Genomic DNA, 13,837 nt, shown 5'->3' with positions numbered 1-13,837 from the left:
TACATAAATCAATCTACATAAATCAATCTACATAAACTCTTTTTGATTTCTGTCAAACATAAGCAGATATTTCAAATTTACAATTAGGTCCCTACATGGCTGATATTTATTCCACGCGTCCTCCGGATCGTTATGGAGACTTACAACTTTAGTCCCGATAGACGTCGATCCTTTTATTCCGCACCCAGGCGACGACAGAGCGCATATGATTGGGACAGTGATGATAGTTACACATATGAAGCCGGACCCCGCACAGCGCGGTATTATTCTAGCCCATCACCACCTCCAGTACGTCCAGGGGTAACGAGACCAGCTAGTAGAAGCACTTATTATGACTGGGATGACAATGAGGACGATTACAAAAGCGGTGTTGAAACCGCAAGCCTCATCGAAGAAAATCCTGTATTGACTTTCCAGGAAGTCGAAAATGAAGGGCTGTCAAAGACTTTCATCGTTCCTAAATCCCCGCGAGATACCAGTTTACCATTGAATATTTACGCAAACACGGCGCACCTGGAGTGGAACCAGCCAGAAGCTCCCTTTGAGGATGGACTTTCAACCCTATTTGCCGTACACGCATCAGAATATAGTTTAAATAAAGATGGAAGGCAAAAGATTCGACTCATGTGCCCCGATCGACCTCCTCCTGCGGAACCAAGCCCATCAGGGGTGCAATTTAGATGGCTGTGAGTGTCCTTGAGGAAAGAGTGACGTTCGACATAGCTAAACCAAGTATTACACAGGCATATACAAAGACCATTCTTACGACTCGATGATTTAAACGTATGTAAATACAATTATTAATAAGGTAGTAAAAGGCTAAACAAAGTCCAGAAACTAGTTATAAATTCGCCTTACATTTCGAACGACCTGAGGATAGTGGCCTTGAATGTCTTGAGTGAGGTCAAAAACAAAGCATCTCGCAAGCTAGTCGGAGGCTCTTATGTCGAGTCTGGTTCGATCTTACGTGGCACCAGCGATTACAGTGCCAGCAAGAACTCACAAAACCAACCAGTTATCTTTCTTTCGAGTCCCTACCTTTTACTTAACCAAAAACCATCTCTCGCAGATGCCGACAAAGGACAACGCATGTTTAGTCTGCTTGAAAGCTTATATGGATACGATGTTGAGAGCGACAGGCAAGATACTGGGCTCATGAAGAGAATGAACTTTGACCCATCAAAAGGCACGTTGCATGTTCCCCAAATATGGTGTCTCTTAGTAGGGAATGGTAAGATTCGCCAATCTCCAATGATGTTTTCCCTCGGCAAATGCAAGCGTCTCACCTCATATAGATGTTCTCATCACTTTTTCTGAACTACCAGTACAAAGTTTGACCAAAGATCTCATCGAAATAGACCAGAGAATGTCCAGTCTACGAAGACCACTCACTGTGAGGGTGTTAGATCAATATAGACGACCTCATAGCGTTGTAATTGATGCAGATTGCAATTACGTGGTATGACCAATGGACCCTCCTATATTTATTTTACTGACTGTTTTTTGTACGAAGGACTTTCTAAGGCACATCTTCGCTTTAGCTAAAGAGGGAACAGGAACCTGTGTGACGGATTATGAACTGCTCAATGAGAATCGTGACCTGGTTACTCCACAAGAATGGCTCACGTTAATTCAACAGGGAAGGCTTCAAGATACAATATTTTATATCGTGCCAAGGTTTCAATTGCAGCAACGACAATTACGTGAAAGCCACAGTCGATCACGATCACGGTCACAGCTTAGAAAACTGCAACAGGACATATCCTACAACGACCCTCTAACAATTAATAGAGGCAGGAGATCTCTTGTGACCAAGAGATCTAGATCCAGATCTAGAGTCGTCATGAATGAGATGATTCAACGTCCAGCTGCTTCTAGTCGTGAGTGGATAACGGAAAATAGAACGACATCGCCTGAGCCTAGGTCAGGTTATGATCCCGAGAAATGGGCTCTCGTTAAGTACCAACAAAATCCTTTGGGGGACAATTCTAAAAACCTAAATGAAGCATCAAGGGGAAATGACACTGGAAGAAAGTTGATTACCTGGAAAGATCAAGTCGACAAAGAAAATGATGAGGCCGATGAGGAACCAAACAGATGGTATGTTGTGTATAAATTTAGAGGGGTTGATATTAACGACGATTTGCTTAGGCCTAAGCGGACAAGATCCACCTCTCAACATAAGCCGTATGCAGCTGAAGATATGCAAGTCGCTTTGCGAAGAGCCAATACATACACAAGAACTGCTAGCGGAATGATCGACACTCCTGTGTATAAACGAAGGGATTCTGGGAATTCACTATTATCACGATCACAGCGGGATTCACCCTATAAATATTTCTCTCCTCTGCCACATATGCCTAACCTTCGTAGGCGAACTAGATCTGATAGTGCAATGATACAACGAAGGCATCAACCGAATTCTCGGTACATATCTCAGGAACAACGTCAACGATCCCCTCCTCAGGGACCCAACATCGTTATCAACGATACTGCGTATAATGTCATGGTGCCAAATCTCTTAAGCCTTGGGGACTTATCAGACGGTGAACAGAGTCGGAGATCCTCTTCAGTCTCTTTAGTAAGTCTAGACAAACACTGAAGAGAAATTATGAAACTTAGTTACCTAACAACAAGATAGGATACGGAGTCTGATAATTCAGAACCCGACATACCACGCTCTATTTCGCCGAATAACTACAATACAGGAATTAACCGAGGGCGCAGATTGTCGACGCCTTCTCAAAGGCAAGGATGGTATAAAGCGTCGGATGGAGTGTGGAGACAGGGAGATGGGAATTCTTCAAGAAGCTTCTCAGAGCCATCTGATGCGGGATCATCAGATACAGATGCCAGCAGTATAGCTTCAACTGAAAGATACCCAAGAAAAGGCAAGACGAAGATACCTGCGAAGCTCGTCTCCATTCGAGCAGTAATTGATCTTGGTTACCCATTTGTCCATGAGGTAAGTTGCTCAACCCTTTTATTTTTTTCTCAAGAGACCACTAAGACATGGTAGGGTGATATGATTGTGCTTCAAACAGCGTTAAATCACCCACTAATTGATGAACTGTTACGGCTAAGTGAGGAGTACAAAACTGGTATGTTCTACTTTGTTGAAAAGTCGACTATGATGGGCAGCTACTAAAATTTTCATAGCGGAAACTAGAACAGAGGAGTCGAATGTTCGCTTCGAGCATCCCGGGTCTGACTCGTCTCAATCCAGGAGCAGGTCTAGGGGCTCTGCTGTCCGAATCCCCGAGTCTAGTACATCGCCCAAAATCAGGCTCTTGCCGTTCTTCCATTGGAAAGTTGGACCGAAAAACGACTCTGATATTGTATCCACCAATGCCGATATTGTTCTTGTTGATATGTTAGCGAAGTCTGACCAACTGCTCCGCTCCGACAAGCTTTATAATAGAGTCTATGCTTGCACTTTAGATGATCTTTTATACAGGCATGCCGGTTACATCAAAGTGACCAAGTCACCCCTTGAAGCACTTACACACGATCAAAAACCCCCATCTGGCAACACGCAAGCAAATGACAAAGACGGATCTGCGCCTATAGCAACTGATTTCAATGCGGAAGGAGTTGCACGTGCCGACGAAGCTCCAGACAACGAGACCCCAGGCATTCGAGCGACGCTACCAAGTAGTCTGACCCCAGGTGTGCAAGAAGATATCCAAGCTGAGGAGGAAAAGGAGCCTGTTTGGCTGCCAGGTACCGATCAAGCCGCCATGGAAAGTCTTTTAGAATTATCCCAAGAACTTCTTGGAACATTCCTCCCAAAAGAAGGTAGTGCACCCCTTCAACGGGTATGTAAGCGGTTCTGGGGTTCGCTAGACGAGATATTTCGAGTAAGTATCATTACTACAATACGATATGGATGACTGCTTCTTACATCTAATAGCATATAATATGGTCCCTAGGGAATGGGTCAGACCAAACTCAATGGGTGATACATAACTTTACCCCTAACTCAACGCTTTCTAAGGCCCTGCCCAGAGCCCCAACCAACAAGAAGACTTTCGCAGACTGCGAGGACTGTAATGGGAGAAAGATTTATGCTTCTCATGTAGAGGCTCTTGACCATCTGCATTCTGAGCATTTAACATGCACGAGTATTGGAAACAGCAAACGACCGTATGATGACCCCTGTTTCGTTTGGTTAAGGCGATCCGGTGATTCTCAAATCAACCGGGCACAGAATAAGAACATCATCATTGCGGTTAATCAATTCATTGAACTTTTGGCAAATGTTAAGGATCTAGCGATGGAACTTCATTATCTTGTCGCTACAACATCTCATCAAAGCGGAGAGCCCGAGTTCCGGCCATATCTCCCTACTAATGTCTTCTACGCTTTCCAAGAAATTCTAAGCATGTACTTGCTCACTTCAAGGCAACTTTCGTACATAAACGGGCTCGATCTTCTCCAATCCAGCTTTGAAAAGCGGCAAGCGGGGCCTTACTGGCGCAAGATCAGGTCATTGGAGTCCGACGCACAGGCTTCTTTCATCAAGGCTTGTGAACTTCTTGAAAATTCAAAGGAAGATATCTTACTCTCCGGGACTGCCCAACAGAGCCCTGATACTCTTGGAATAGAATCCGTTGGTCCCCATTTTCTCGCGGCTGCTCTGGCAATCAACCTCCAAAATAGGCCGCTGCTTCCAGATACTGGTACGGAAGTGCTTCAAGTGTATCATGAATACACTGCAAAACTCCGATATCAAACGTATCGTCGACCAAGAAGACGGGTATTTCTAGAAATCCACAGACTACAAGAAGACTTAGAAGCACTGCACAATGTCGTCCTATCGCAAATCCAGGTACTCGATAACTATAAGAGGCTTCTCTCTCCAACTTCGTTTCGAGTGACGGATACGTCCCGCGAAGGACTGTTTCGGATCGAATCTCGATATATCGATTCTCAGATTGACAAGCTTCAAGATCAGAGCATGGAGATTCGGGTTCAGCGTGAAAGGATGGGATTCCTCAAGGAGCAAGTCAAGCAAACCATCGAGATCCTCGAGGAGAACCATGGGAAGGCTATCCGGGTGTTTACTATTGTGACCGTTTTCTTTCTGCCCTTGTAAGTCTTCTTACGCCATTCATCTCATGAAGACCCTAAGCAGCACAAGCCTAACGTCAACTTGATAGGTCCTTCGTTTCGAGTTTCTTCGGGATGAACACGACCGATATCAGGGATACAGATTACGACCAACGATTTTTTTGGACCGTCGCTCTGCCGGTCACGTTTGTCGTGCTCGCGCTCGCGTTCTTCTACGGATACAAGGGTGACACGATCGAGGATCGCATTCTCACGCTCATGTACGATAAAAGCGAGCGCAGGCATCGCGAACCGCTCAAGAAAACGGTTACATGGGGTACGGTTACTTCGGAAAACAACCCAGCGCAGGACACCCCGCGATATCATCTCCCTTCATGGGCAAGGCCTGTTGGAAGGCGGAGGACGGTGATTAACTCGGGAATCAAGCGACGGCCGACGGACATAAGTTATCTGTCTGCATGACGATGGGACGCAGGGAGGACCAGTTTGATTACCTACCTACCTTTATTTTGTCATGATTCCGCTCGGGCGAAAGAAGCAAACTCGATTGATTGCCATACCGACGGTATCTTCCGATTCTTGGGTGATCGACATAATTTAAGCAAAGCATGATTTTGTTGTCTAAGATGGAGATCATGTTTGTACCTACATTGAAATTCAAGTACGCTCGAAGCCAGTAAGATCATGAAAATTCTTAGGTTATGTACTCAGTATTCAGCCTTGTGTTGCAAGGTTGTACGTTGTAATATGTATATTGTCGATGTCTAGTTGTTCATCCGGAGTTTAGTCCGAGTGGGACTCCTGAGTCCTGAATGTTTAGTTCACGATGTCAGGGCGTGAAAAGGAAGGCCGGGTTCACCTCCACTCGATTTTCGGCTGACGGAGGAAGGTTGAACCGGCAGGTGAAGGTGGATTACAAGTGAAACCGCGTCGTATGGAACAAGTGAACAAGATTTGACAGACCTGAAACCAAATGGACGAATTTGTCCGTTATAAGAAAAGGCTGGAACCAATTCGGAACTTGTCTTTTGGAGTCCAGCGTCTCGGGATTATTTTCTGCAAGAGGTGCAGAATATGGGGTGGCTTGCAGAAGAAGCAGCAGAGCTTGGTACGTACTTGGTAAGTGTAATGTGAGTCAAGGGAGGCTAATTATCTCGAAACAATTCGAAGGATTTTCGAAGATTATTATTAGTCGTGCATTTTATTCCTTAGCGGCGAGGTTCGATTTATTCTAAGCAAACTGATAAATCAACTGGACAAACAAGCGCCTTGCAGACGTACAGACATACGCGTTGAAGAATGGGCGCGACGAGATTATTCAAGAGTGGTGGGCGGAGGACCAATAGGCGATTTTACAACCCCTGAATAGACTAGTAATGACGATCGCAGTCGCAGGTCACAGCATATGGTCTCAACGTCACCATAAGTACCACATCATCGTCCGACTAACTGGGTCATCGTTGTACATAATATCGATGCAAAGGCACGGGTCGCGAATACAGTAGCCTTACCACTGGAACTTTCCGAAAGGCAAGCAAGCAAGTTAATACATATTATCGCCCGACCGAAGAGGACCTCGAACTTGAATTTGGTGACAACGTGGAAGAACTAAATTACCCGGGTCATCAGCCCTCTGTATCACATTGATATTTTCACTTTTCACTGTGGAGAATAATAATCCATCGTTACATCTCGACAGATACATATTACTTTATCTGTCTAACTTGACCGACATATCCATTTATAGATAGCTGCTCTAGTAGGTACTTATTAATCTAATATTTTGCAAACAGAAGAAAAAGCCGCTGTCATCCCAATCTGTCGGCTCGTATGACAGAACGTGCTACTTATCGAAATGAAAGGGGAATCGGTAATACTAAATACATGATAAATCACTTTTGTTTGAGGTCTCTTCCTAAAAACAAATCAATATATTTCTGTCTAGGTGCCTACCTTCTTATCAGTTTTCGGGCTCAAATTTCATTTCTTAGCCAACAATTGAAATATCTCCGCTCTTGACCGACTCGCTCGCTTGTCCGCCGGACCAATTCAGTTCGTGACGAGAATCTATGATACGTACCAGGATTGGCTAGAAGGGGTGGGTTCTGTCTAGGATGACGAGCGTTGACCCGTCTGCAAGTAACGACGCTAGTGTTTCTAAATGGTGAAGCTCACTCATCCTCACTTGCTGATTCGCTATAAATTCTGGTGGTTGCAGGGGTTCTAGACACGAACAGGGGTATAGAGGGGTTTCGCTGGCCGTCGTGTTTGAATCTTGCCGTCCACGAATCCCATGAATTCATGCCGCTAGGTGTGTCTTTTGGCTAAAATCTAACCAGAGCGCAGCCACGGCCCAGCTGGTGGAAGGGGACTATCCCGTCTTCAGCATCTTAAATAAGATCTATGCGACTCGTACAGTCATGATTGTAAGTCGCCTTGACGATGCCCAAGGAATACTTTAATTTGGGGTCCGTGTGTATGGCTTGCGCATGAGTTTGTTCAAAATCGGCCTCGAGGGGGTAGGGATTTGGAATGAAGTTTTCAGATTTTGGCGATGATTGCCAGGGTGTCCATGCCTGGTTCGGTGCCATTCTGGCTATTCTGGCCATTTTGGCCATCTTGAAGCTTTAACGGTCTGCCAGTTTAAGCCCGTGCCCCCCTTTTCCCCACATTTTCCCGTAGACGACATAAGCTAATGCCAGGCACGACTGAACCCCCGAAGTACGTACTGCATAGTAAATCAGACGGGGTCACGCCCGGAAGATTGGGTAGTTGCTACCTCGTTGTGTTGTTTCCTCTTTTCTCTATTGTTGTCGTTACTCTTGCTTCTTTCCTTTCGAGTTCTCTTTCCTTGTGGAACTTGTTTGCTCGGGATTTCTGTCCGCCTTGATTGGGTTGACAGAATTTCAGAACTTGCCAACTTCAACCTCTGTTCGGCCAACCTCACGATATATCTCACTTCACGACCGAGTGTCGTCTGGTCTCACATCGCTGCAGTTGTTGCCCTTGCCTTTTTACCGCTCTTTTCTCTTTTCTTTTTTTCTACTCTCATTTTTTTAATATTCTAATCGCAGGACATCTCATCCTGTCTTGATGACACAAGGTTTCCTGCGCGTCTCTCGTTATTCAAAATCATCGACCTTGTTGTCGTCTTCCAAACAGACTCCCGAGGTCCCGAAGTCCCGTCGGACATTGCCAATTAGCTTATACTAGAAAGTGCGCAAACGGCAGTCTCTCGCCTGATTGTCTTTTGATCGCCGTTTTCTAGACATTGCACAAGCCTTTTTTGCCTTGGGCTCTCTGCTGTCTTCTCGTCATTCCGACCTTTTTGACCCTGTTCCGTCCACGAATCTGAAACGCGAACAGTATCTAAGGCTTCAGGGTCGCATAATCTGGTTCGCCATACCACCCCACTCTCGCCCAATTAGGAGACGTCTTGTGCGACGACTACAGCAGCTTCGTCATTGTATTCACCATCCCGTCGGCAAATATCGCATGTTCGGCCGTGTGTATGGAACTTGGCTTTTCTTGGAAGACTTCGGAAACTGCCTTAGGATTCGGTTTGTTTGAATAGTATCAATCTTGAGGGTTGCCTCACGGTCTGGGACTAAGTCAATTCATTGTTGAAGCACCCCCGGTCCAAATCGGGTTGATACAAGGAAGGGCTAGTATCTCTCGAAACGTCAAACGTACGTGACCCCCTATTCTACACCATATCCATTCAACTTTTCCGCCAAAATATACCTCGCCGGCTATTACTGCTGCTGGCTGTGGGATTGAGTACACCAAAACCACACTGTGGTAGTTTCCGATTGGTACTTGTAACGTTCTCTTGGCTCTGGAGCCGGATGGCCTCGTATCTTGAGGTTCTAATTTGTCATCTTTTAACCTATGGTTCTTTCATTCCCATGTACTTTCGCCTCACATCCCACTTCAACCAATTCCATTCTCTGTTCTGTGTAGGCTAACAAGCCAATTTTAGCTTCAACCAACAATCCTCTTCACTTTGAAGTGACTGGTTTGTGTTTTTAATTTTAAGTTACCGGCCGGCTTAGCACTGCAGGTATTTTCATTCTCGCCACTCGTTTTGGTAAAAAGTAGGATCGGCACCGCGTTTGGTTCCCTCACCGTTGTTCTGGATAGAGTGAAAACGACAATTTGGTTCCACGACCGTCGAGCGAGCTGAACCAATTCTCCGTTTGCGACACCCTTATTTCATTTACACCGAGGTTATTTCCCGTGTCACCGGGGTGAACACGAGGCCAGTAGTTCCCGAGCTCGTTTTCGTTTGACTCTCGATCCACCTGCCGGCGGGCCATCGGTTACCGGCATTGTACGAACTCGGAGTTGTATGGTGGATCTTAGACTCGCGTATGCGGTTCATATAGACGGCAGAGGCCGTGAAGGAACTGGGAAGAAAAAGTGGGAGAGTGGAACGAAGATCTGGTTCGGGTCTTGTGCCTCCCAAAGTGTTTGTTTAAATGAGTCAATCCCAAAATGGACGAAATAACGGTCGACCACCCGGCATGGGGGGATCCGTCAAAAGAGCGAGGGAGTTAGCTGAAGCGGGTGCGCCGAGGAGGAATATATCAGCTTTTCCAGAGCCTCCGATAAGACGGCCTCAGGCGCCACCTGGGATGCAGTTTAGGGATGGACAGGGTCAGATTGGAATGGCGATATCGAGACCGACACCACTTCCGCAGTGGCCGCTGGGTGGACCTATATCAGCACCGCCTGCTGCCGATTCGGAGCCATACCGACCGCCACCCGGAAGATCACAACCACCTCAACGCCCTCCACGGCCTAGCAGAGTACCTTCGATTTTGGACGGCTCTCATTTACAAGAACCCACGCCCATCTTCCAGTCCATACCTCAGAACGCTAGAGAATCAGAGCTGTCAGCACCCGATACGATACAAAGCACGTCCTCGAGGCAATCAACTAACTCTTCGGTTGGAACCATCCCGGATTTTCCATTACCGGTTGCTGCGCCTCCGCTGCCGCCACCATCTAGAAGAAGCGTGAATCTGGGCCCGCCACCGTCTTCAAGACGAGGAGCTTCATCGTTTTATTCGACCGCGTCGTTCGTATCGCCAATCCCAGAAGAGAGTCCTAGAACACGGTCACATACGTCCTACGCATCCAGTGCGGCAATACCGGAAAGCTTTGGTAGTTTATCACCGGTAGTGTACAGTCCGAACGCGGCGTCTATCGATAGTACGATTGCAGAAGAGTCTGTCATTAGTGATGACGCAGATGACAGCCGTCTAGTGAGTAGTGCAAGCATAGGAAAAAGAGGAAGACCGGCTCTAGTAACTACAGGAAGTGCGGAGAAGAGGGATTCGACGTCGCGACCGGCGCCGATGCCTATCCAAGGTGGGCCATTCCGAGATGGCACTGGATATATCGATGGCTCATCAAGTTCATCTGGAAATGTTTCAAGAGAAGCCGTTGGTACCGCGTTGACTGCGGATAATATGTTGAGTGCTTTCGAGGGTGCCAGTGCCATGGATCCTTCGTCAATACGAAGAGCTACTCCTTCGCCAAGGCCGGCTAGGTTTTCCGCTATTCGACGACCGCCGCGCTTGGATATGGATGCAGTGAGAGCAGCTGAGGCTAGAGGGAGCTTGACGAGTCTACCAGATTTAATTCGACGGGCAACAAGACTGGCGGCGTTGATGGAGAGGGGCCGTAGACCAGCGAGTCGTTTTGACGAACTCGACTTCCCAGAAGAGGTCTACGGTAATGAAGCTGACAAGGACCCTTCTTGTTCGTATAACTCACTTTCCTACATATTCTTAATGCTAACTAATTCCGTAGATGAAACGAGGCACCAGTCCGGCTTGTCTGATATGCTAGCAGCATTTCCGCCCCCTGCAAGTCGAAATGGAAAACGCCAAAGCAGAGCATCAACGGCTTGGCCGTTAGGACGAAGGTCCTTCCGTGGCCCCCCTGCATCAACAGAGCAAACCGTGGATTCAGAGACGGGGTCGAAAAAGAAGAAGAAGCGTCGTTGTTGCGGGTTGCCATTTTGGACTTGTTTCGTATTACTCATCATCTTGTTGGTGATAATAGCAGCTGCAGTTGTGATCCCGGTCAAACTCCTCGTCATCGACAAGTCGGCGGCGAAGAGCACAGCACAGCCGGACATCTCAGATTGCGAGGCGCAATTAACTTGTGCCAACGGCGGCACGAACATTGACCTACAGGGCGTCTGCTCGTGCATATGTTCGAACGGATTTACCGGCGCAACCTGCACGATTCCTACTTCGCAAGGCTGCACTACAACATCAATCAGCACGTCAGGTTCCAATATCAACAACGTTACCATCGGCCAGGCAATACCTCGTCTCATCCAAAACGCTCAGACTAACTTTTCAGTCCCTCTCATCGCCACCGTAATACAATCGAAATTCAACAAAGAAAATCTTTCCTGCAACACGGAAAATGCATTGGTCACCTTCGATGGACAGTCACTTCGAACTCAGGACGCCTCGGCCGAGGTATCTGATCTGAGCTCGGATTCAGAACTCGCACAGGCTGCTGTAGTCGCGGCTGCCGTGCCAATTACCCTTAGCGTGTCTCCGGATATCGACATCACGTTGACAATTGACAATCCGGAAGGCACCGGTGGATTTTCTGGGAGCTTTATAGTGACAACCTTAACAGCGCCAACTACAATTTCCGGTTCTACGATCTTTGCTACAACCATATCAGGTAGTAGCAACTCCAAACGATCATCTCCTACTCCGGTTCCGACGTCGGCCCCGGCCATCACATCGGAACTAACGACCAGTTCAATCAGCCCAAGTACGACGGCCATGCCGACCTCCACCTTCAAGGTGACTGAAGAAATTGCCGACTTTGCTCGCGTAGCAGTCCTGTATATCTTTCAGGAAAAGACCCTAGCCGATGCATCGACCGCTCAGACCTCAGTTCAAAGCTTCTTCAGTAGCGTTGAGAGCGATCGGAATACAACTTCATACGTAACGACCAATCAAGCAACGAACGTCACCGTCGGTGGGGGGAACACGATTGATTTCGTGAATCTATTCGTCGACGTAGGCGCCGGAAGAGTCGGTGGCCGTACCGGCTGAGCGGACTTCGCCGACTTTTCATATTCCTATTTTCCGAACAATTTTCCGGACGACCGAACGATAAAAAAAAAAGTTCCAACCGCACGGCGCGGTATGAACAGCATGAACAAGCAAGCAATCTTGCGATACGCATTACGCCATAGACCGATCTATGGATCCCATGAGTGCTGAACGGATGACTATTCTATTATTTTCTCAAACGAAGACCGCCCGAAGGTTCGGCCTTCCTGTACAAATATTTTATCGACTTTCACGCATGAGCAGCGCCGAAAGACCAATTGCATGTTTAAGGAATGACGTTTTTAGCGCCGGCGTAGATAGGGGATAACTCGTAAATAGCTCGATCAATCTTTCGAGGCAATGTTTAATCGAATTGAATTCAAAATGGTCTGATGACTTCCGTGCTTACTGCAGCATTTCCAAGCTTGTTGGTGGTCCGCCCGTCCTGACTTGAGGCAAGGTTAGGTGGAGGTACTCGGCATGGCAAGTGCAGTAGCACAGTGCATATTTATGTATGTATAACAGGCATGCGGCGCGAGAAAGCTCATAGCGTACCTAGGTAGACTTATTTAGTCAGATCCGCTGCGCAGAGTTAGTATAATGTGGACCACAAGCTCCGCTTGTGATCAGATACGAAGGAGTACAGCGTACAGACTGGTATGTGCACAATCACTTCGCATTTTGTGCAGAACTTTTGCATTGCCCGTATTAGGTACGTATGTACAATGCTAGTGAATAAAAGCTATTCCGAGCGGATGGGAAGGTTGGCCTGAAATATTGGCCCAGGTATAGTCGGCATTGATGCGGCTGCGCTGAAATGTCGAAAGAGGTTCCAAAGACGGAAATTATTGAAAAGCCTCACGAATTTCGCCGCCCCGTCTTTTCCCCCATTCGACGACGATGACGCAGTTGGTCGTACAATATCACGTTTTTTCCAGTCTCCATTATGGGGATAGATGGATAGAGATACACAGATACACACTATGTACATCCTACATATGTAGGCTTACATGCTTACATATGTGTCTTTATGGATATTTTTCGTATCTTGCTTTGCTTCGCGAGCGAGATGCGGCATGCACGTTTTAGGTACGTGCCCGGGGACTGGGGGCTTTGCTGCTGTGATCGCGATGGCGATTCGTGGAGGTTGGGTCGGGGCTGGGGCTGGGCTGATTTCATGGGGGGGGGGGCGGTCCCAGGTTTACTTAACTGAATATTAATTTGCTCGCGGTTTGCGAGATAATGTGGGAGGGATGTACGATGGGGACCTGAGAAGGATAGTGTAGTCTAATTGGTTTCTTTTTCTTCTTTCCCTTGAGAGAAAAAAAATTTAAGAGGGTTAGATGCAGGTACAGTGCTGAACCTCACACGCGCACAACCTTTCACACGCGCAAGACGCACCGGAACGGGGGAGATCCTGCGGGAATGGCTGGGTGGTTAGTTGAACCGTGCGGTGGGTTGTGTTAGGTATCGAGGGAGTCATAGGCAGGCTGGTGGGTTCGTATGTAAGGTACGAGCCAAAAGTTAGGCGGTACGGGCAGTACGATAGGCGCGCATACACCACATTTTCGCTGGGGGACATGTTGGGGACAATGCTAGAGGCGTGCTAGGAGACGTGCTAGAGACGTGCTGGAAAAAAAAACTTGCTGTAGATATCCAATGCGAGG

At 47.3% G+C, this 13,837-nt stretch overlaps 2 protein-coding genes across 2 annotated transcripts; both read left to right on the top strand.

Moving 5' to 3' along the window:
• The first annotated feature begins 8 nt into the window (after positions 1-8).
• Positions 9-5,843, top strand: F4807DRAFT_438038 (uncharacterized protein). The gene is made up of 11 exons (XM_047999096.1): positions 9-686; positions 744-783; positions 835-1,231; positions 1,296-1,459; positions 1,514-2,100; positions 2,152-2,581; positions 2,642-2,965; positions 3,020-3,101; positions 3,160-3,860; positions 3,914-5,094; positions 5,163-5,843. Exons 1-11 carry the CDS (start codon positions 133-135, stop codon positions 5,533-5,535), a joined length of 4,833 nt encoding a protein of 1,610 aa, XP_047851248.1. The 5' UTR covers positions 9-132; the 3' UTR covers positions 5,536-5,843.
• A 3,711-nt stretch (positions 5,844-9,554) lies between these two features.
• Positions 9,555-12,170, top strand: F4807DRAFT_463415 (uncharacterized protein; the record flags this gene model as incomplete). The annotated part of the gene is made up of 2 exons (XM_048001979.1): positions 9,555-10,842; positions 10,894-12,170. 2 exons carry the CDS (start codon positions 9,555-9,557, stop codon positions 12,168-12,170), a joined length of 2,565 nt encoding a protein of 854 aa, XP_047851247.1.
• Between the last annotated feature and the right edge of the window lie 1,667 nt (positions 12,171-13,837).

This window comes from Annulohypoxylon truncatum (genome assembly GCF_022578515.1).
Source record: "Annulohypoxylon truncatum strain CBS 140777 unplaced genomic scaffold F4807scaffold_32, whole genome shotgun sequence".
In the NCBI taxonomy this organism is placed as follows: Eukaryota; Fungi; Ascomycota; class Sordariomycetes; order Xylariales; family Hypoxylaceae; genus Annulohypoxylon; species Annulohypoxylon truncatum.
This window is presented reverse-complemented; position numbering and strand designations above follow the sequence as displayed.